This window comes from Camelus dromedarius, chromosome 4 (assembly GCF_036321535.1).
Source record: "Camelus dromedarius isolate mCamDro1 chromosome 4, mCamDro1.pat, whole genome shotgun sequence".
In the NCBI taxonomy this organism is placed as follows: Eukaryota; Metazoa; Chordata; class Mammalia; order Artiodactyla; family Camelidae; genus Camelus; species Camelus dromedarius.
The window spans coordinates 11,554,495-11,578,614 of NC_087439.1; the positions used below are offsets into that span (position 1 = coordinate 11,554,495).

The window sequence follows — 24,120 nt, forward strand, 5'->3', positions numbered from 1 at the left end:
CAATATACTTCATTAGTCACTCCTTTCTGCATTTTGGTAAGACAAGGCATTTTAATGTCACAAGTCAGGGTTGAGATGATTACACACACGTACCACACTTGCTTGCAAAATGTCCTGTTTTTTTCCGCTGTTGTTTCCACTCTGCAGCAATGGTGGGAAGGGAAGGGGTGGGGTGAGGTGGGCAAGGGAGCAGTGGGTGGTGAAGAACCTGCATGAGCATCTGGAATCCTGGGGCAGCCTGGGGGAGTCTCACCCAACTGATTGAACTTCAGGGCTGTACTCAGGGCTCCCCCATGACCAGTGTCACACGCAGTGAACTGGGTGTTGATTTAACAGCTCTCTACCCTCCTTGTGATCCTCCCGTGTTCAGAGCTAATCAAGCTGGCCTCCTTGAGCACAACAAGGATAGTGTTTGTCAACAAGAGAGGGACCGCTGGCATCCACGTGTAGGGTGTCCTCTCCCCGCAGGTTAGAGGCCGAAAGGGCCCAGGGGCAGGAGGCCCAGAAGCTGTCACACTAGCCCCTCTCCATGCCTCAAGGGCAGGTGGTGGGTGGGAAGAGGGTGAGGACCACTAGCCAAACCCAGAGAAGGGGGAGGCAGGATGTGGAAGGGGCAGCCTAGGTGAGTGGGGAGGATGGCTTCAGGGTCCCAAAGCCTGGATTCCAGTGCTGGCACTGCCGCTGGGGGGCGGTCATGAGACTCTGAGCAGTCCCTTCCTTGGCTAATAGCACCGCATTCTCACACACTGTGTTATGGCAAAGACCAGAAGGATGATGTGTGTGAAATGCGTTAAGTATGTGACTGACACACAGCAGGTGATCAGTATAATAAATGGCTGGTGCTATTGTTATTTTCTTTCTTTCTTTTTTAAATGGAGGTACTGGGAATTGAACCCAGGACCTTGTGCACGCTAAGCATGCGCTCTACCACTGACCTATACACCCCCGCCCCGTGCTGTTGTTCTTAACGGCAGCTGGGAGGTTAGACCAGTTCTTGCCCCAAGCTCTCCCTGTATTCCCTGGAAGAGATGCCTAGTATTGGCTTCACAGTCAGTCACTCAATGAACATGTGCTGGGAATCTGTGTGAGGAACCGTGGACTTTGAGGGGTGCAAGACCCAGGCATGGAACCCTGGGCTGGGCAGAGGACAGACGTGTAACAGACATGTAAACGAGTGATTACAAAGTGATGCATAAGAAAGATAATAGAAGTGTAGACAAAGTGCACCAGCTTACAGAGGTAGGGATGGGGAATGGGGGAGATAGGCTGGAGAGGCTTACCAGAGGTAGGGTTTTGAAGGAGGAATAGGAGTTTGTCAGAAAGCCAAGGTGTCCCAGGGTGGGGTGTCTAAGATGAGAGGAATGAGCTCTACCCGTTCAGAGGACAATCTGGGAATTGAGTGTCACATGTCACGGGAGCGGTGGGGAGATGAGGCTGGAGGCAGAGTGCAGCCACGTCGTGAAGGGTCTGTCGTTACCCCGAGGACAGTGGGAAGTCTCTGAATGCTTTTCCCCAGTGACACAGTTGTATGTGAGATTTAGATGGTTCTCGCAGACAGCCGAGACTCAATTTGTGGTGAGAGGGAGGAGAAAACAGTGTGGAGCTTAAATGTTTTCTTTGATCTTGATCTTTGATTTTGATCTTGAGATGCATTTCTAAGGCACCACGCAAGTCAACCGGAAAGCGCTCTACAAATATTAGTTACTGTCGGTAATAATCCTGTCAGTAAACATGGTCTCAGAGGTCTTCTCCAGCAGGGATACAGCTGTGCCTCCAAGTCTGCGGACTTAGGGGGTGGAAGGAAACCTTGGAGAGTATTCTGTGCCCAGGCTAATGGGGCCCTATCCCCCAGTGGGTGGGGAGTGCTCGCCTGCCTGGAGGCTCTGGAAGAGCAGCCTGAGGGCAGGCTGGGAAGGTCACAGGTCAGGCCCCGCTGTTAGGGGCCGAATACAGAACAGTCTCAGATACCCAGTCTCTGAGCTCGATGGTGTGGCTGACCTGTGGACCATCAGGCAACTCACCACTTCTGGGCTGCTCTGCTCTGCATTCACCCCTCCCTCCCTAACCATCCCCTGCCCTGACACACCCACAGCAGCCCCGGCTCTGCCCTCCAGAACTCTGCAGAACAAGTTTCAGCCCCTTTGCCTGAGAGGCCTTCACTGTCTCTGAGAGTGATCCCGACCCATGGGAGTGACAGTTGCCAGCAGCCCAAAGGGCTTTGGAACTCAGGGAAATTTACCTTGCATGTGCCCCTCTGTGCCCTGGTATTTGCATCAAGGCAAAATCTGGGTTAACATAGCACTAAGGGGCTCGGAGAATTCGGAAAATGGCAGTCAGAGAGTGGGTGGGGAAGGCAGGGACAGGGGTTTGCCTTGTTTCCTAGTGGGCAGGGGGCATTACCTTCTCTCCCACCCACTGCCTGAAACACCTGCCACCCAGATCTGCCACCCCCCTGGCAGCAAACCCTGTGCCAGCCCCCCAGGAGTCATGCAGAGCCTCCTGCTGAGCAGGCTGGCTCCTTTTAGAAGTAAGAAAATATCACTCAAGAGCATCAAAAACCTCAGCAGTGGGAGAGACCTGCATCTACATCAGGGCCCTGAGGATTAAAGAGGGGCTGTGACATGCTCAAGGTCAAGGTCTTCGTTCCAATCAGTAATGCTGGAGGACAGGAGTCCAGGGCCCTAGCTTCTAGGCCTCCACGCCACCCCACGCCACCCCACGCCAGCTAAGGACAAGACTGTCTTATTTCATCCTGTGGCCTCAGAGCCTGGTAGATTAGGTGCTCAGTGAATGAATGAGTTCTGGCATCATTTATGTAGCTGTTAATTTGGACTTCTTTTCCCTGGAGAAAGTAATCTGGATATTAGCATGGACCTGGAGGAGAATGGCTGGATCTGAATCCCAGCTCAGCCACTGACTGGCTGTGTGACTTTGGCCAAGTTACTTAACCTCTCTGTGCCTCAGTTTTATCATTCATAAAATAAGGGCAGTGCAGCACCTGCCTTATACAGATAAGGGTTAAATGAATTCACACTGGGTATGTAAAGCTCTTAGAATGGGGCCTGGAACACAGCATGCTCTATTTAAGAGTTTGTGACTATTATTTTTTCCCTTCCTCTCATTTTCATCAGGTGTCTTGCTTCTTTGCCTGAAGTCTGGGGTTCCTCCTTTCTCTTATGAAAGCTCACAGATGCAATCATGCCAGGTGTCCGTGGGTGGGGAGGGATGAGGGCATCTGAGAAGCTGGCAGAAGGGAAGCAGGAACCTACAGTGAGTAGCGGCTAAGGCTTGTGGTTCCTAGGAAGCCACACAGCCTTGCCTCCTGGTCTTGCTCTGTGAGGTGGCCAGGCCTCCGAGGAGATGGCTGCATAGTGGGTGTACCGGGGGAAGGCCCAGCCTCAGTAAGATCCCTGCTTCCCAAGCAAGAACAGAAATTGCAGGGGCCACCTGGGCTGGACCCAGGGGTAGATGAGAAGGCTCTCACTGGCACCTGGGCCAAACTGTACTGGAGTGTATCCCGGAGTGGGTAAGATGTATGTGCCAGGCCAGGGGCTGGGGACTCGAGGTGGAATTAAGCAGGCTGGGGAAAATAAAGAAAGGCAGTGTTTTTTGTAGACCTAAACTTGGGACTCAGACTCAGACCCTGTGAGCATGCAAACCAGGAGGGAGCATCCGGGGGCCTGTTTCTTTGGGTGCCAAGTGATGCTGCCTGCGGTGCTACCTGGCTTGGCCTGAAGGCCCTCCATTTCCCAGGGGCCCTGCTGGCAAAAGAGCACGGCATGGGTTTCCTAAATGACTGCGTAATTACTGGGCACCTCCCCAGACAAACAAAACCCGCTTCTACAGCCTTTCCCATCTCAGCCGATGGCAGCTCCATCCCTCCAGGTGCGCAGACTGAAAACCCAGAGTCATCCTCCAACTCCTCGTGTATCCACGTCTATTATAGCAGCTCCCCGGCTTCAGAGGATGCCTGCAATACCTTCTTACTCTCTGCTGCTCCCACCCAACTCCAAGCCTCCACTGCCTCTCATGTGGGTTCCTGCACAGCCTCCTAACTGGCCTCCCAGCACCTGCCTCTACCTGTTCTCCACCTGGCAGCCAAAGGGAGCCAGTTTAAAACCTAGGCGAATCATCACGCCTCTATTTAAAACCTTTCACTGGCTAAGAGTCTAAGGCCAAAGCCCTTTCTCAGCCTTCCAGGCCTCCTGGGTGTGGCTTCAGCCGCCAGGGCCTCACCTACCATCCCCTCCCTGGGTACCACCAAGAGGGCCACCTTGCTGATGCTCAAGTGTGCCAGGCAGCTCCCCTCCTTCCCGCCTTAGCTCCCATCACTCAGCAAGGCCTCCCACACCACCCTTTAAAACCGCACCCCATCCCTCTCCCCTACTTGACTTTCCTCTTTAGCATTCGCTGCCTTCTGAGCACCCTCTACAAATTAACACCTGCATTTTAAGTCTCCCCAGCTTGGAAGGCCAGGGATTTTCCTGTTTTGTTCACGGATACCCCCAGTTTTGGACGCAGGATGTGAGCACAGCCCAGTTGGGGCAGGATCCTCTGATGACAACCGGCAGGGAGTCCTCCCGGGCACCCAGGTACCCGGATCAGCAGGAGACCAGCGGGAGACCTACCTGCTCGACGGCGAGGTTGACCAGGTCGTAGCGGTGGGAGCGGCGCAGCGGGAGGCAGAAGCTGTAGAGCGCGTGCAGGGCGGCACAGAAGAAGCTGAGCAGGCCGATCTGCTTGCGGTGCTGCAGCCAGTGGTCCAGCCAGTCGGGGAAGCGGCGGTACTTGGTGCCGCGGTGCAGCTGCAGGGCGGCCGCCAGCACGCCGGGCAGGTACACCAGCGACAGCAGCACGTAGGCCACGCACGGCAGCGTCATGTTGACCACGGACACGGGGAGCTTGTAGAATCTGTTCTTGCCCTGCTGCACGTAGGGCTGCAGAACATCCCGGACGAAGTTGTAGATGTAGAAGAAGACGAAGAGCCCCAGGGCCAGGAAGGCAGGCACCTTCCAGCCAGGGAGGAGGCGCAGGGGCATGGCCTCCAGCTCCCGGGCCGAGGCCAGGGACCCCATGTCCACGGGGGCGAAGCCCATGGCGCGCACCATCTCCAAGACAGCGCGCTTGGCCTCCGGCTGGTCGCTGCAGATGGGCACCTGTGGGGAGGAAGGAGGGGAGCAGATCAGATGGGGTTCCAGGCCGCAGGGGTGGGCGGGGCCTCAGAGCATCTGGGCCAAACTCCTCACTGAGCAGCCGCGGAAACTGAAGTCCAGTGATCTGCCAGGTAAGGGTAGAGCTAGAGCAGAAAGCGGCTCTGACTCCCCCTCCAGGGTCCTTTCCTGGCCCCTCTCCCCTCTCCTGTGGTCTCCTAGCCTCTGGCCCAGCAATGCCTGCTACTCGAGGAGAACGGCTGAGGCTCATCCAACAGTGGGCATCTTGCCCAGTGCATGGCCACCAGCATCCACAAGTGAACCGCCCATCTCAGCAGCCCTCAGGGGCCCGTGGAATAGGGTCTCAAGGACTATAGCCTGCCCTGGGGGCTGCCCGGCCTCTGGGCTTTGTATATGGCCCATAATGTGCAGCCATGGCTGCAGCTCCATCCCTCAGTCCAGAAGTGTCCCTTTGAATGATGTCCCTTGGCTCCCCACATCCCTCAGCCAACATACAGGCCTTCCACAAGCCAGCCCCACCCTCATATCCCATGGCTCCCCACTCATCATGAGCACCCATGCCGGGCGACTGGTGTCCTCTGGGCTCCAAACACTCATGGGCCTTGCCGACATGGCTATGATCAGCTGCTCCACTGACTCTGACTTGCGCCCGCTAAGCACCAAGCTTTACAAACATGTTCCTTCAGCCACGCCACAAGCCTGCAAGTACGTACTATTGCCCCATTTTTCAGGTGAAGAAAATAAAGTTTGGGAGCAGCATTCCTCACCTCTGTGCCTCTGCAGGTTGTCCCTTCATTTTGGAATGACCGTCCTGCTCCCTGTGCCTGATAACATGAGGTGGGACCAGGTCCAAGGTTCTAAGTCTTCCCCAGCCAACAACTAGCTCTGTTCTTTCCAGGCCCTGCCACCCTACACTCACCTGCTGTCCCTTGCCTGTCCACATACGGGAGTCCCAAGATGCAGGCAGCACAGAGGGCCCTCCAGTGGGGTGGCTGGGCACCTGGGGGCTCTCCCACAGCCTGCCGTGGAGCTGGGCAGAGGAGGCACCTGGGCCGGACTCACTGGTGGAAGTTCTCATATACATGTGGAGCCTGGCATCCTTCCTCCAGGAAAATGCAGGTGGCCTCTTGGCATTAAAAACCACCTCGTCTTGGTAGGATTTCCTCTTGCCAACAACTGTGTGCAGCTCTAGTTGTTTTCTGGAGCTATTTTCCACCCTCAGAATAACCTGCTCTTGACTGTTCTTCAGTCCTTAGAAGCCCACGGAATAAATGAGATAAAGTTTGGAATGAAAAAGAATATGAAAAGGAATATATGCATGTATATGTATGACTGAAACATTATGCTGTACACCGGAAATTGATGTGACATTGTGAACTGGCAATACTGCAATTAAAAAAAAATAATTGTAATATTAAACAATAGCAAACATTAAAAAAAATGAAAATAAAGTTTGGGATATGCCTGCTTCCTTCGGGCTTGGCACATGAGTGTGTTACTTTCCTCTTTCTAAGTCCAATTCTAGAAGCAAAATCTCTCCTCTTTTTGACTGCAGATAGTAAAAAGAAAGCCATTAACCTTTTCCTTCTTGCCCCCTAAGAAATCAAGTTACCACAGAAAACAGAACATGGATTTCAGATTCATGTGAATCCAGCTGTGGTTCTTGGTGTAAGTCAGTCCATGAATATCTCTGAGCCTCAGTTTCCTGCTCTGTAAAATGGGACTTTGTGCTGATGTGAGATGAGCTGAGATATGTACATAAAGAGTTTGGAACAGCAAGAGCCCTCAATGAAAATGAGCCATTTACATTTACTGTTACGATGGTTGGCATTCTTCTAGCACCTACCTGCCTATTCCCATCCCTTGGGCCAGCCTGCAGGGTCCAGGCAGAGATGACATTGAAGGCTTTGACCACCGCGCAGGTGGGGAAGAGGGAGGCCAGGTACTCAGCATTGGACTCGCGGTTTCGCAGGTGCTCCTGCTCTGTGGGGTTGCTCACGTCCACCAGGATCTTGCCAGCCAGCTGGTCACTGAGACCACACAGTGTGGAGTAGTGTTCCCGGAACATAGCCACAAAGATGACCTCTGGGGAGCCTACTGCCTCCTTCTGGAAAGTCACTCGTGCTGCTGGGGGGAAGAGCCCGGCCGTACGTTTGGGGTTGCGGCTCCCTACTACCACGCTGAAGCCGGAGTCCACCAGGCGTGTGGCCAGGGAGCGGGCAAAATCCCCGCTGCCCAGGATTCCCACTTTGGGAACCTCAATGGGGGCCTCAGCAAGGCTGCCATCACTGTCCATCAGGTGGCGGCTGATCAGTGGCTTGTCCATCTTGCCTGATGCTTTGGTAGCTAGAAGAGAAAACAGGAACTTGATCAGCGGAGGGCTTTCTGAACTGCCCCTCCTACCTGCTCACTTTCTTGTCCATTAGAGCTGCGTCTTGGTCCAACATTCATCCAACAGCACTTCAAGAGTGTTAACATGTGCCAGCACTGGGGGGTGGGGGTGGGGATGAAACAATCTGAGCAAGACCCACCCCTTCCTAAGGAGGGCACAGACTCCGGAAGAGGACAGGAAAGGACCTCTGCCCTCCACCATTTATCCTTTGTCCTCAAGTGTTACCTTGGGATAAATTCATGAGAGGGCTGAGAAAGAAGGATATGGACTTCCCACGATCTATGCAGTTTCATATTTCTCTTCAGAAGGATTACATGATGGCTGGTGCTACCATCCAGGAGTGACTCCAACCTTAGCATCACTAGGCTTATCGGATTACCAGGAAGGGCAGACATGTTGCCGCACTTGTTTACATTTTGCATGTCGGAACAGTACCTCTGATGCTCTTCCTTAAGCAGATAATGAGCAGCTTAAAGGCAGGAACCTCATCTCATTTGACTTTGAATCTCACCATTTATCCTGAGGCTTCGCACAGAGCTAGAGTTCAATGTTTGCTGAATGAATGAATGAATGAATGAATGAACACTGTAAGTCCTGCTCTCTGGGTGTAGGGCTGGAGAGAGACATGACAGTGAATGGGACCCTGAGATGGGGGAGGGACCCTGAGATGGGGGAGGTACCCTGCGATCTCCTTTACTGAGCCTGAAATATGAGTGGACATGGAGAAAACCTTGGACTTGGGCCAAAAGTTTAAAATTATGTTTTAATTGTCACCAATGTCTGACTAGAATTTGTTATTTCCTTCAAGTATGAATGTAAGCCACAAAACAGTAGTATTAGTTTACCTGTGAGTTTGTCACCAGTAATGGCCAATGTCATATCACAGATTTAATTGTGAAAGAGCTCTCCAAATACTATTTAAACTCATCACTAATTTAAAATTATGGTAGATAGGATACATAAATACATAAAATGAATATTAACAGAGCTGAAGGGAAAAACAGGCAGCAACATAGTAACAGTGGGCTATATCACTACCCCACTTTCAACAATGGATATGACAGACAGAAAATCAGTATGGAAACATGGGACATACAGAGAACATTCCATCCAACAGCAGTAGAATACACATTCTCCTCCTGGTCACACAGAATATTCTCTAGGACAGATCATAGATTAGGCCATAAAACATATCGTAACAAATTTTAAAACACTGAAATCATATCAAGTGTGTGTTTTTTTTTATGACCACAGTGGTATGAAACTAGAAATCAACAACAGGAGGAAAACTAGAAAATTCATAAATACGTGCAAATTAACACACTCCTGAACAACCAACGAGAAATCAAAATGGAAATAAAACAACTACCTGAAACAAACAAAAACTGAAGTACAACCTACCAAAATGTATGGGATGCAGCAAAAGCAGCTCTAAGAGGGAAGTTTATAGCTTAACACTAAAATGAAGAAATAAGAATGATCTCAAACAACTTAACTTTACACCTCAAAGGAACTAGAAAAAGAACAACAAACTTAGTCCAACGTTAACAGAAGGAAGGATATAACAAAGACCAGAGTGGAAATAAGTGACATAGAGGCTAGAGAAACAACAGGAAAAAAAAAACAAAAAAAAAAAACTCAACTAATCCTAAGACCTGGTTTTTTGAAAAGATAAACAAAATTGACAAATTTTTAGCTAGATTCACTAGGAAAAAAACCAGAAAAGCCTCAAATACAATAAAAAATGAAAGAGACATTACAACTGCTACCACAAAAACACAAAAGATCATAAGAGACTATTATGAACAATTATATGACAACAAATTGCACAACCCAGAAGAAATGGATGCATTCCTAAAAGCAATCTACCAAGACTGACTCATGAAGAAATAAAAAATCTGAACATGCCAGTAATGAGTAAGGAGACTGAGTCAGTAATAACAAAATCTCCCAACAAAAAACCTAGGACTGGATGACTTCACTGATGAATTCTATCAAACATTTCCAGAAGAATTAATGCTAATCCTTGTCCCACTCTTCCAAAAAATTGAAGAGGAAGGAACATCTCCAAGCTCATTTTATGAGGCCAGCATTATCCCTGATACCAAAGCCAGAGAAGAGCACTATAAGAAAAGAAAATTATAGGACAATATCCTTGATGAACATGGATGCAAAAATCCTCAACAAATACTAGCAAATTGAATTCAACAGTACATTAAAAGGATCCTACACCATGATCAAGTGAAATTTATCCTTAGGATACAAGGATGATTCAATATACACAAACCAATAAATGTGATACACCACACTTAGCAGAGTGAGGGATGAAAAGAATATGATCATCTCAACAGATGTAGAAAAAACATTTAACAAAGTTAAACATCCTTTCATGATAAAAACTCTCAATACATTAGGTATAGAACTAGGAATGTACTTCAGTATAATAAAGGACATATATGACAAGTCCACACCTAACATCGCACTCAGTGGTGAGAAGCTGAAAGGCTGCTTGTCAGGAACAAGACAAGCAGGCCCACTGTGGCCACTTCTATTCAACATAGAACTGGAAGTCCTAGCCTGTGCAATAAGGCAAGAAAAAGAACAAAAGGCATCCAAACTGGAAAGGAAGAAGTAAAACTGTCTTTGTTTGCAGGTGACATGATCTTAAATATAGAAAACTCTAAAGACTCCACCAAAAACTGTTAAAATTAAGCAATTAATCCAGTAAAGAAAGCTACAGGATAGAAAATCAACAGACAAAAGTTAGTTGTTTTTATATACCAACAATGAACTATCTGAGAAAGAATTAAGAAAACAATCCCATCACAATACAATCAAAAAGAATAAAATATTTGGAAATAAATTTAACTAAGGAGGTGAAAGATCTGTACACTAAAAACTACGAAATATTGATGAAACAAATCAAAGAAGACACAAATAAATGGAAAGATATCCAGATTCAAATCAATCTGTATAAAAGGCATTTTTCACAGATATAGAGAAAAACAATTCTAAGAGCCATGTGGAACCACAAAAGACCCCAAATAGCTAAAGCATTCTTGAGGTACCATATCTCCAGATTTCAAATTATATTATAAAGCTTTAGTAATCAAAACAATATGGTACTCCAGACAAAAATATCACACACAAAAAAGAGAAAATTATAGGCCAGTATCACTTATGAATATAAATGCAAAAATCACAACAAAATATTAGCAAATTGACTCCAGCAATGCATTAAAAAAGATCATACAGCATGATTACGTGGGATTTATCCCAGGGGTGTAAGGATTTTTCAATATCCTCAAATCAATCATTGTGATACATCACATTAATAAACTGAAGAATAAAAACCGTATGATCATTTCAATAGATGCAGAAAAAGCTTTTGACAAAATTCAATATCCATTTACTATAAAAACTCTTCAGAAAGTGGGCATAGATGGAACATACCTCAACATAGTAAAGGCCAAATATGACAAAATCACAGCTAACATCATACTTAATGGTGAAAAGCTGAAAGCATTTCCTCTAAGATCAGAAACAAGACAAGGATGCCCACTCTTGCCACTTTTATTCAACACAGGTATGGAAGTCCTAGCCATAGCAATCAGAGATGAAAAAGAAATAAAGGGAATCCAAATCAGAAAAGAAAACTGTCATTGTTTACAGATGACATGACACTATATGTAGAAAAACCTAAAGAAGCGACCAGAAAACTACTAGACCTCATCACTGAATTTGGTAAAGTTGCAGGATACAAAATTAATATACGGAAATCAGTTGCATTTCTATACAATAACAATGAAATAGCAGAAAAAGAAATTAAGGAAACAATCTCATTCACTATCACACCAAAAAGAATAAAATACCTAGGAATAAACCTACCCCAGGAGGTAAAGGACCTGTACTCCCAAAATTATAAGACACTGATGAAAGAAATTGAAGATGACATAAACAGATGGAAAGATATATCACATTCTTGGATTGGAAGAATCAATATTGTTAAATGGCCATACTATCCAAGGCAATATACACATTCAATCCAATCCCTATCAAATTACCAGCGACATTTTTCACAGAGCTGGAACAAAAAATGTTAAAATTTGTATGGAACACAAAAGACCCCAAAGAGCCTAAACAATCTTGAAAAAGGAGAATGGAGCTGGAGGAATCATATGCCTTGACTTCAGACTATACTACAAAGCTACAGTAATCAAAACAGTATGGTACCAGCACAAAAACAGACACGTAGACCAATGGAACACGATAGAAAGTCCAGAAATAAACCCACGCACTTATGGTCAGTTAATCTGCAACAAAGGAAGCAAAAATATGCAATGGAGAAAAGACAGTCTCTTCAATAAGTGGTCCTGGGAAAACTGGACAGCTCCCTGTAAAAGAATGAAATTAGAACATTCTCTAACACCGTATACAAAAATAAACTCAAAACGGATTAAAGACCTAAATGTAAGACCAGATACTATAAAACTAGAGGAAAACATAGGCAGAACACTCTTGGACATAAATCACAACAATATTTTTTTCAAACCAGCTCTTAGAGTAATGGAAATAAAAGCAAAAATAAACAAGTGGGACCAAATTAAACTTAAAAGTTTTTGCACAGCTAAGAATACTATCAACAAAACGAAAAGACAACTTACAGAATGGGAAAAAATATTTGCAAATGATGTGACCGACAAGAGACTAATTTCCAAAATACACAAATAGCTCATTCAGCTTAATAGCAAAAAAACAAGCAACCCAATCAAAAAATGAGCAGAAGACCTAAATAGACATCTCTCCAAAGAAGACATTCAGATGGCCAACAGGCACATGAAAAGATGCTCAACATCACTAATTGTTAGAGAAATGCAAATCAAAACTACAATGAGATATCACCTCACACCCGTCAGAATGGCCATCATTAAAAAGTCCACAAATGATAAATGCTGAGAGGGTGTGGAGAAAAGGGAACCCTCCTACACTGTTGGTCGGACTGCAGTTTGGTGCAGCCATTAATGAAAACAGTATGGAGATTCCTCAAAAACCTAAAAATAGACTTACCATATGATCCAGCAATCCCACTCCTGGGCTTATATCTGAAGAAAATTCTAATTCAAAAAGACACATGCACCCCAATGTTCATAGCAACACTATTTACAATAGCCAAGACATGGAAACAACCTAAATGTCCATCAACAGATGACTGGATAAAGAAGATGTGGTATCTATATGCAATGAAATACTACTCAGCTATAAGAAAGAAAAAAAATAACGTCATTTGCAGCAACATGGATGGAACTAGAGATTGTCATTCTAAGTGGAGTAAGCCAGAAAGAGAAAGAAAAATACCATATGATATTGCTTATATTTGGAGTCTAAAAAAACAAGACAAATCAACTAATTTGCAAAACAGAAACAGACTCACAGACATAGAAAAATAAACTTATGGTTACTATGTGGGTAAGGGGGTGGGAAGGGATAAATCGGGAGTTTGAGATTTGCAGATACTAACTACTATATATAAAATAGATAAACAACAAGTTTCTTCTGTATAGCACAGGGAAGTATATTCAATACCTTGTAGTAACCTTTAAAGAAAAAGAATATGAAAATGAGTATGTGTATTTATATATATGACTGAAACATTATGCTGTACCAGACATTGACATAACATTGTAAACTGACTATACTTCAATAAAAAAAATCACCATCTCAAAAAGATATCTGCACTAATGTTTATTGCAGCATAATTCATAGCAGATAAGATATGGAAACAACCTCAGTGTCTGCTGATGGATGAATGGATCAAGAAAATTTGGTGTAGACATACAATGGAACATGATTCAACCCTAAAAAAGAAAATGCTGACATCTGCCTCAACATGATAAAGCTGGAGGATGTTGTGCTAAGTGGGATAAGTTCAACACAGAGAGGCAAATTCTGCACAATCCCACTTATATGTGGAATCAGAAAAAGGCAAACTTAGGTGCAGAGAGCAGAATGGTGACCAGGAGAAATGGGGAGATGTTGGTCAAATGCTACAAACTTTGAGTTCTAACATGAGTGTGTTTGGGACATTTAATGAATAGCATGGTGACTATAGTTAATAATATTGTATTACATACTTGAAATTTTCTAAGAGAGTAGTTCTCAAGTGTTCCAACACACACACAAATGGTCATTATGGGAGGTGATGTATATGTTAGCTTTATTGTAATTATTTCACAATGTGTATGCATATCAAAACATCACACTGTATGCTTTAAATATATAGTTTTATTGGTCATTCACACCTCAATAAGCATGGGGAAAAATTAAAAAGTAAAATTACACTAAATATTAGACATGCCACTCAATCTAGTTACTTAATGCCCTAAGAAAGAGTCATGCATATTACAAGACACATCTTTAAAAAAAAAAATTGAGACCTGTGTTTCAATAAAATTGGTATTCTCTGTAACTCTATGTAATTTTATGTTTGGAAGAACATTATTCTGAGCAGAAGCCCAGGGGCTTCAGCAGCCTATGAGTCCATTGGGTCCTTGGCACCGAAAGGTTAAGAACCTCCTCCTGGAACCAGTGGAGAAGCAGAGATGGCTTTTCCACAGTGGCCTCCTGGGACCTACAAAACACCGGGTGAGGAGGGAGGTACGAGGTTTAATGCAAGGGGTCACAGAGGGACCAGGAGGCTGTGTCCTGGCTCTGCTATGGACCAGCTGTGTGTCCTTGGACAAGCCCCTGTGCCTCTCTGGGCCCCAGCTTCCACCTTGGTAAATGGAGGTCACAATTCCTGCTCTGAGATGGCAGACAATGCCAACTTCAAAGGTTTTCAAAACTGTGACCTAGACATTTTACGAGGTGACAGCAGCAGGTCCTATCTAGGGGATGCCTGCTATGGGCCTGATGCTGCTCTAAGGTAACGTGCGACGAGTGGCGATCGTCCAGTCCTCAAAGGACCCCACGAAGGAGGGGCCATCATTATCCCCAACTTAATGAGGAGGAATTGGAGGCTCAGAGAGGTTGAGGAAACTGCTTCAGATGCAGGACTTTCAGTCTCTGCAGTCTTAGCTTCACCAAGAGTCTCTTTGCCCAGACAGGACAGGGACCTGTCTTGTGAGCGGCCAACGCTGGCTGAGAAGAGGGCTCACATGGAAGGGGCGCACTGACTAGCCATTCCAAGAGTTAGGGTACATGTGTTGCGTCCTGCCTCTGCCAAGGGCAGGTGGCCCCCTTAGCCTCTCCCACCTCTGAAGTGGTTTGGAAGCATCACCCTATCTCTCTCACAGATACTGGGGACCAGCTGCGCTCAGCCCTTTTGGGGTCATTTTCTGTGGGGACCCACATGTGGAGGGGCCATGCCCACAGAGACATGCAAGCACCAGGCGGGACCCTGACCCTGCTCAGGCTGGACCCTGACCCTGCTCAGGCTGGACTTGACTGTGGGCTCTGAAGGGGACAGCCCCTCCCCTGCGAAATGGGAGAGCACATTTTCTGCCGGGTTCTAGGGACGGGACACTTTTCCAAGCAGTGATGAGCTACCCTTTGCAAATGCAAAATGACCTCCCAAGGATCCCAGAGCACAGACTTAGAGTTATGTGACAGCTCTGGGGCCAGTCTGCCTGGGTTCTAATCCTGATCCTGCCACTTGCTAGCCATCCCCGTGGGCCTGTCAGCGCCTCAGTTTCCCCAGTTAAAAGGGAGACAATCATAGTACCATCCTTAAGGGGAGGCTGTAGGAAAAGGGAAGTCGCTATGTGTAAAGCACTGAGAACGGAGCTCACTAAGCAGGAACTGTGCCCTGAGTGGGTGCTGGTCAGTAATCAAGCAGACACTGGTTGCCCGCGCTGTACCGGCAGCAGGGACGAGGCACCTCTGTAGCCCTGGGGAAGAGGGGCAAGTGGTGGCAGGAGATTTGCAGGTGGTCTCAGGTTTCAGGCCAGCATCAAGGATTTGGGCCAAGGGGGCTGTAAACCCACTCTGGGGACTCCAGCCTTCCCTGCGGTCAGTCACAGGCTGGGATAGGTACCCCAGGGCCTTCCCGAGTTCCTGCCTCAGCCACCTGGAGACACCAGCACTGGGGTGAGTTTTGCCTTTACCGGAGGGAGAATCACGACACTGAGGCCTCTGGACCACCTTCTCCACGTCTGCTAGCAATTTAGGCAGAAGCCCTTCCTCCGGCTTTGCTCTCTCTCCTCTCTCCCTCCCATCTTCCAAGTAACTACCACACACTGAACACTCTTAAGGGCATAAGGATGAGTAAGATGTTGTCCCCGCTCTCGTATGGGGGTGTGTGTGTATGTGTGGGCAGTGCATCCACCCATGAGTAGATGCAGGGTAGGAGAGGATGGGGCTCCCAAAGGGGCAGCCAGGGAGGGCTTCATGGCACACATGGCATCTGCTGATGCTTGAAGAGCCCCGAATGGTTTACAGCCTCACTTACAGCAAAACTGAACCAGCCCAAAGGGAAAGTGAGACCCGGACTTTGAATCCAGTCCGTGTTTGATCCTCAGACTTAGCATCTTGGGATGGAAGTGTTTGGCACTGGTTCTCAAGGTTCACGGCTCAGAACCTGGTTCAGTATTTGCTTCCTTTCGGGGAGCTGAGATGAGACAAGGCAGCTACAGCAGAGGGACCTGGGGCAGGGGTGGGGCTGGTCCCAGCTTTGCCACAAACTGGCCCTTGGACACCAGAGAGCATCACTGAGCCTCTCTGGGTGGCTTCTCTAATGCGAGCTACTGCACCAGTCATCACCGAGCCCTTCCCAATCCCTCAGTCTAGGGATCTATTACATCCCAGACTTACGGTCCTAAGAGGCCCTGCTTTTAGCCACAGGATAAACGGAAACTAAACATAAAGCATCTCTAAAGTGCTTCTTGCCACCAAAATTTGGTCCTCGGGATAGGAAAACACCTGTTCTGATTGGTGTCATGTTTATATGTGCATGTATGTGCATGTGTGTGTGTGTGTGCACGCGTGTGTGTGTGTGTATATATTCTCTGAAGTGCTTCGTGGGCTGTGGTCATCTTTTAAAATTCTTCCGCCCTCCCAGTGCCCAGCACGAGTCTTGCTGCTGGTGTGAAGGCCGCGGAGGGTGGGACAGGCCTCAGAGGTCCAGCAGAGGCCCTCTTGACCGTTCATGTGGCCCAAAGGTGAGAGAATGTCTAATCCTGGCTGGGCCCTGGCTCCCTGGTTGTTCTATTTACAGATCTAGGGAGGAGGGAGGGGATCAAATTGCAGGCTGTCTGGGGTGGCCGGGCCCCCGTTGCCTGTACACTGACCTGCTCGCCTCCTCCTCCCAACAGTGTGGAGGATAAACAGCGTGGAGGCCCGGGTGTGCAGGAACCGGCACAAACCACAGTTCTCAGTCCCCTCTAGGTCTCTGCCCCAGCTGGCCCGGCCCCTCCTATTTCCCAGCAGGGCTGTGACATGGGCTGTGTTTGTGGCTGGGAGCCATGCCTGGCCCGAAGGCCTGCCTGTCAGATCCTGCCTGCTCTTGGGGAGGCCACTAAAGGTGGGCAGTCAGGACGTGGACAGCTCTGGAGCCTCTTCTGCATGGGCAGTACACAGCCCATCAGACCCCAGGGGCTGGAGCAGCCCGGGCCATGCAGGGATCACCGTGGCGGGGGTGGAGGGGTGGGATGTGGGTGGGGGCAGGGCGGCCGGCTTGGCACCCTGCAGTAGGATGGGGTGCTGTCCACCCCCTCCTAGGCAGAGGCTGACTTAGCCAACATTTCTTCAAATTTTATTTAAAAATGTTAACATTACATTTGAGGGGACATATTCCTATTACTGCTTTATTTATTTGTAAGTTAAATATCTTTAGAATGTAACTTGTGTACTATAATGCTATATACAGAGTAAATCATATGTAAAAATTATAATGTAAAGAGATAAGGCTAAAATTTAAACACAAAGAGAAGCTCTGAGTTTTCTTTCTGCCCCCAGGGATGATCCTTTATCACCCCTTGGGAGGTCCACACCCTCCCAGATAGCTGGGTTCCCCCCAGAGTGACAGGCGCAAGGCACAATTGAATAAGGTCTCCTGAGAGAGGTCCCTGCCTTCAGACAGGGCAGCTGGGTGGCTTCCTGTAGGAAGTGAGCCCGAGCTGAGCCTTGAAGGATGGGAGAGTGAGCCCGGAAAAGCCATCTAGAAAGAGGGGTCTGTGTGAGCAAGGACCGGGGGGGCCAAACAGCAGGGACAAACTGATGCGTGCCCACAGCCAGCACCTGGGACTTGGCAAGCCATGAATGAAAACACAAATTCTTGCCCAGAACCTCTTTTTTTTTTTTTTTTTTAACCTAAAAAATATAGAGATGGAAAAAACACGGTCCGAGAGGCTGAAACTCTGGGTTCTACCCTGACAGTTTCCTCACGGTAGACACTGGTGAGTTACATCTTCTCTCACCTGTTCCCTCGTCCGTGAAATGAGAGGACCAAAGGCTGCCCGGTGCCCCTCAGCAGGCACAGGGTAGTTGAGGGCCATACACACCTTTGCCAGTGGTTGAGGGCTTCTCTGGGTCCTTGCCTGGTGGCTTCCTGGCCCCCATCAATTTAAGGAGGGCAGATAGAGGTCACTATGTTTGTTTCATGTCCATAACTCTAATCCCAGCACTGTGCCGGGCACACTGGGGAGGTCCCATGCATATTTGTGACTAAAGTACTATGAATGAAAACTATTGCCAGCCGTATCAGTAAACAAAGACTGCTGTGGCCATCAACTCTTCAGCCGGTACCACCACCTCCAGTAGTGTGCGGAGGGAACTCAAGATGCAGACAAGCAGGCAGCCTGGCCTCTGCAGCCACCTCAGCGGTGCACCCAGAGGGAACTCAGGATGTGGAAGAACAGGACACTGGCCCTAGATGGCTGGGCGCACATCAAAGGAGTGATTTCAATGAGCCCAGAGCTTTGCACCTTCCCATACATAGAAAAGCGCTAAATTCCTTGATTTGAGATGTCTGGTTTTCTTTAATTAGTAATCTTTTGATGTTCTGACTACCTGGTCTTGCAAAAACTCATATACCCTGGCTTCTACTCTGCCACTCTGAAACAGCCTCTTAGAGTGATCTGAGACGCTGTGTTCCAGGCACGAGTCCTTAAGAAATCCACTGAGTAAAACGTAACTCTCAACTTTTAGGTTGTGCATTTTGTTTCAGTCGACAGTTTACAATACTGGAGCTTACAGCTTCAAAACTTACTCTATCCTTTGGGGGCAGAAATCCTTCTAAAATGCCATGCGTATTTCAAGAGAAGGCAGTCAGATCCTTACCCAGAACCCAGGATCACCCCAGGTTGAAAGAGGGGATGTTCTTGAGTCTTGTCCTAGTTCCATAGAGACATTTTATAAGTTTATAGGCTTATATCCCCCCTCTTTGTCAAGATGTTCATCACAGCTGTCTGTCAGCTGGCTCACCTCTTAATTAAAGCCCTCCCGGGTCCTGCTAATTTGCCCTGGACAAAATATACAGACAACACACTATCTAGAAAGTGAAGAAACAACTCAGAAAATAGGAGAAAAATTTTGCCAATCTGCTAAGGGACTGGTTTCTAAATATATAAAGAACTCTCACCACTCAATATTAAAAAGACAACTTATATAAAAATGGGCAAAGAATCTGAGAAGACATTTTTCCAAAGAAGATACACAAATTGCCAATAAGCACACAAAAAGATGCTCAACATTACTGCCCCCCTCCAGGGAAATGCAAATTAAAACCATGGTATTAAAACCCATTTACACCCACTAGGATGACTTACTAGAAAAAGGCAGAGCTAGTAAGTGACGGTGAGGATGTTGAGCAATCAGAACCCTCATCCAGTGCTAGTGGGAATGTAAAATGGCGCAGCCACTGGGGAAGAGACTGGAAGTTTCTTGAAAGGTTAAACAGAGAGTTTCCATAGGACCCAGCAATCTCACTCCTAGGAACGTTCACTACCCAAGAGAAACAAAAGTACATGTACACCCAGAAGTGTGTGCACTGTGTTCCTGGTAGCACAGTCCACAATACCCCAAAAGTGGAAACGACCCAGTGTCCATCAACTGATGAATACATCAACAAAATGCGGTTTATCCACACCATGGAATAATATTCAGCAATAAAGAGGAATGAAGTACTGATACATGCTACAACGGGATGAACCTTGAAACTACTGTGTTACATGAAAGAAGCCAGTCCCAGAAGGCCACATATTAGTATTTACCCATTTATATGAAATGCCAACAAATAGGCAGATCCGTAGAGACAGACAACTCCACTAGAGGTTGCCAGGGAACGGGAGGAGGGGGGCTGGGGAAAATGAGGAGTGACTGCTCATTGGTGCAGGGTTTCTTTGGGGAGTGATGAAAATATCCTACAATTGATTGCAGTGATCATTGCACAGCTATGTGCATATACTAAAACCCACCGGACCATAAACGTCAAATGGGTGAATTACATAGCATGTGAATTATAGCTCAAGAAAGTTGTTATAAAAACAATTTAGGTACCACGCAGCCTGTTATTAATGTGGGTAAACTAAGAATAAACGTGCTTTGGGTGAGAGTGTAAGGATACTTCAGGAGCTTAATGCATGGATTTCGTGACATCAGTGTTGGTGATTTGCAACCTTCCAAAGTTATCTCCTAGTTGTCTTACACATGTGTGAGGTTTCTAAGCCACATGACCTCTGGAAAAGTGAGGTTTATATAATCAATGCTATTGAGTGTTGTTGCAGGGAGATGGTACCCTGGGCAAAATGGTCCTCTTGGCTTCTGACCCCGCAGCTTTTACTCATCCAGCTACTTCTCAGCAGCCCATCCCACGCCAGCAGACAGCCATTCCAGGGCCACACTAGATGGTGGGCAAGGAAGGCTGCTGAGATCCGAGGCCCATTCTACCAGTTCCCAGGATGGGTCAGTGAACAGGGCAGATGCATTCCAGTGAGAGGGGGAGGGCAGGCATTGCATCCTGCTACTCACCCAAGTGGTGGAGGGTTTCTCTAAGGATGTGCAGCTGGAAACCAGCACACAGCTGCAAATCCACTTGCATTAGGTCTAATCCGTTCATCTTTCCCCACCAAACTCATCTCCTGCTTAACTTGGCAGAGCAGCAGCTCCTGAGAGCCATCATCCGCCATTGGGGGCTTGCCCAGCAGAGCGCAGGCTCAGGACAACATCTGGATGCTCTGGACTTACTCAAGATCAGCTGCCTTCATAAACTACAAGGAAGGCCAGCCAGAACACAGGCAGCTATGTGGTCACATTTCAGCCCCACCGCTGATTAGCTGGGTGGCCTCTGCAAGTCCCTTTACCTCAGTTTCCTCATCTGTACAATGGAGCGATGTTACTTACTTTAATGAGATGTAGTAAGGGTGCCACGAGGCAAGCAACATGCCATGGTCTAAGCCTGTTAAATTCATTCATTGTTCACACTGTTCCTCTCTGCCTAAGATTTTAAAAAGCCTTTTGTCTGTGTAAAGCAGACATAGATGCGCTGAAATCAATACATGGTATTCTCCGCTGAATGGAAAAATTTACTCTAAAATTTTCTAAAAATATGCCCTGAGATAATGGTCTGGATTTTAGCACACATTTTATACCAAGACAATAAGAGGAAAAGACTTGCTGCTCTTTGGGGTTCAGGGAGTGGGAAGAAAAGGGGGTGGGGGAACAGAGAAGGGTATAGCAGGGAGAGGCTGGTGGTCAGGGGTAGGGCACAACTGTGGCCTGGGGCTGGGCAGTGGGCTCCCTGAGCCCTCCTGGGACTGCCAGTCCCACCATCCAGCTCCCTGACAGGGGTCAACCTTATGTCATTGGGGTCCCCAGACCATCCTTCCTCTCTGAAATCCTTACCCACCAGCTGCCTCTCTGCCTCCACACCTCTTGAGAACAGCCCTTTCCCACTGGCAGTATTTTTCTCTTGTCTGCCTGTCTCCTCCAGGGACTCCAAGTTCCTCAAGGATGGGAACAGAGTCAAACTCCCTTCCATAATCCCAGCATTTAGCTTAATGCCCAGCATGTATTAGGTCGAAGCTGAGCTGCACTGGAGTTATCTTGAGGGCTTGTTAACATATATTGCTGGGCTCCATCCCCAGAATTTCTGACACTGCTGGTCCTAGGACGACACGCTAAAAATCACCACAGTGGATGCTCATAAAAGGTCTGCGCAAGGGGTGAATGAATGAGAGTCCCTTGCATGTAAGAACTGCTCCAGATTCAACTTGCTCCTGAATTCTTATAGTTGGGTCCACCTTAGCCCACCTCCTCTGTAAAGCCTCCCCGACCCCCGGGACCTCTGGTATCAGTGTCTCTCCCCATGCTACTCTTGGGCATGAGGGTCAGGTGTGTGTGCCCCATCCCGGCGCACCCCTTGGACTCCCAAAGCTCTTTCTGGTGAGAATTCGGGACCATGGCAGCTTTGGTCACTCAGCCAACAAGACAAACCCTCCGGGAGGACCACAACCATGGCCCCCTCCCCTCCTGCGTGTAGGTCACCAGGCCCATTGCAGCCTGAGGGAGAAGAAAGGAGGGGTACTTGGGAGGCCACATAGATCCTGGGGACCCAGGAGTTCCCAACACATAAGCTGAGGTGATCTTCCCAGAGGACGGAGTTTCCTGGAGGAGCAGGAATTCAGATGGCCCGACTCCACACCCAGGACTCTTTCTCTAAGATCTGACAGCAGGGCCTGGAGGAAGTGCTCCCTGGCACAGTTCGTTACTTCCCACCACCAGCACAGAGGCAGGAGAGTGGTCAGTGCTGGTGGGGAGGGTGAAGGAGGACGCCCTGGTGGTCAGCACCAAGGCCAGGGCCCGAAGCAGGGAAGATGCTAAGGTCCCTATGCAGCAAAACCCCAGGGGCACCATATACATTGTGATCCATGTGAACAGTGTCCCCCTGGAGTTGTGCAATGCATGGCCTGCGCTGTTTTATGCAATAGTTGGTCCCACTAATCCTCGTCTGAGAAATTTCCTCATTTTTTTGTTCCCCGAATAACCACTGTGTACCCAGCAGGTGATCTGGCAGGCCATTAGAAGACGCCTTGTCCTTGGGGCTTTTAGGGTAAAGACCAGCTACCCACCGCAGCCAGGAGAAAAGTGCTTGAATGAGGGCATGCCCAGCGCTGGGGAGCCAGGGAGGAGTGACTTGTCTCTGCCCGGTGAGGGCAGGCTGCTGGCATGTGGGGGCAGCCAGCTCCCTACGAGCCAGTTCATCCAGCCAGGCTGGCGGCTATCAGGTGGCAGCAGCTGAATCTGCAGCCTCAGCGTCTGGGGTTGGGTGGCTTCTTGCTTTCCAGGGACACCTGGAGCTGAAACCCTGGGGTCTCATGGGCTGTGGCTGCCTCCCACCCCCTCCCGTTGCCATGGTGTAAATCTGCAGAATCAGCGATGGGCCCCTCTGCCTCTAGGGGGCCCCTGCTCCGGGGGAGTGTAGAGGAAGGGAAAGGGGTGGAGGCAGCCAAGACACACAAGCAGCTCCCAGGGCTTCTGCCAAGGAGCTCAGCCCGCCTCATGTGGCCGGGTTCCCAGGCTCAGGATGCATGCTTCCCCGGCTCTGCCCAGCTGATGGCCACCTTTTCCAGGAAGCCTCTGGGGAGCCCTCCCCTAACCCTCAATGGCCTCTTCCTCTGGACTCTTAGAGATGCTGGAAGTCAGCCTCCACCCTCCAACTGCCCTGAGTGGGGACAGTCACGCAACTCCTTCCCATGCGGAACTGGGACTTCTGAGCTCAAAAGGCTGATCCAGGCAGCCCCAGGGGCACCTCCCGGCTTCCTCCTGGGCCCTCAAGGACAGAGGGGACCTCGTGCTCTGTGACTCACCCTGCACTTCTGGCATGTCACCATTGACTGCACACGCCAGTTCACTCGTCTGTCACCCCACCAGACTAGGGGCCACTTCCGACTCACTGGAAGGTGTCTCTAGTACCCGGCCCGGGGCCTGGCACCATATAAGCACTCAGTTTACGTCTGTGGCTTGAATGACTTCCCTGGGAGATCCAGTGCCTGAGGGCAGAGTGTGCTTGTGAGTTCAGGCTGCTCTCCCCAGAACCTCCCTGGGGGCCCCCTGCACCTAGCGGGGATTACATCACACCCTGAGTTTCGAATCCCAACTGCAGCCTGGCCATGTTGTTAGACCCGGCCAGGCATTTCATTAGTTGATAAACTGAGTAACGCAGAAGACTAAGGCGCAAGCTGGGCTTCAACCCTGTAAATAAACAGAATAACACAAATGCAGCTTCACTCATGCAGCTCCAGCCAGAGTAGGAAGTCAAATGCCACATCAGGGTAAGTGGGTCCCCATGGAAGGAAGCTTCAGGGGTGCTGAGTAAATGGCTCCAGGGCTCACAGGCTTCTGAGTCGGGGGTAGCAACCATTCAGAGCGGTCTGCCCAGTTTCCAATAGGCAGAGGTGTCTGGGGCAGGCAAGACCCAGCCGTGGCCACAGGCAGATAGCCTCCTTGGCTTCTCCCAACCAAGGCCCACCCGCTCTAGGGTCTCATTCCGGGCCACCTCACCTCATGCTTTTTCCTGCTCAGGCCACAGATTTAATCTTTTCACCTGGAAAGCCCTTTCCTTAC

The 24,120-nt window shown here is 48.4% G+C and overlaps 1 protein-coding gene across 4 annotated transcripts in view; it reads right to left on the reverse strand.

Moving 5' to 3' along the window:
- Positions 1 to 24,120, reverse strand: part of STEAP3 (STEAP3 metalloreductase) — a 54,285-nt gene that overhangs the window by 16,730 nt on the left and 13,435 nt on the right. For all 4 annotated transcript variants that reach the window (XM_064484694.1, XM_064484695.1, XM_031451276.2 and 1 more), the window contains exons 2-3: positions 7,018 to 7,517; positions 4,629 to 5,156 (exon numbers count right to left, since the gene is read on the reverse strand). In XM_064484694.1, the coding sequence (XP_064340764.1) occupies positions 4,629 to 5,156; positions 7,018 to 7,517 (1,028 nt within the window). The remainder of the gene's footprint in view (positions 1 to 4,628; positions 5,157 to 7,017; positions 7,518 to 24,120) is intronic.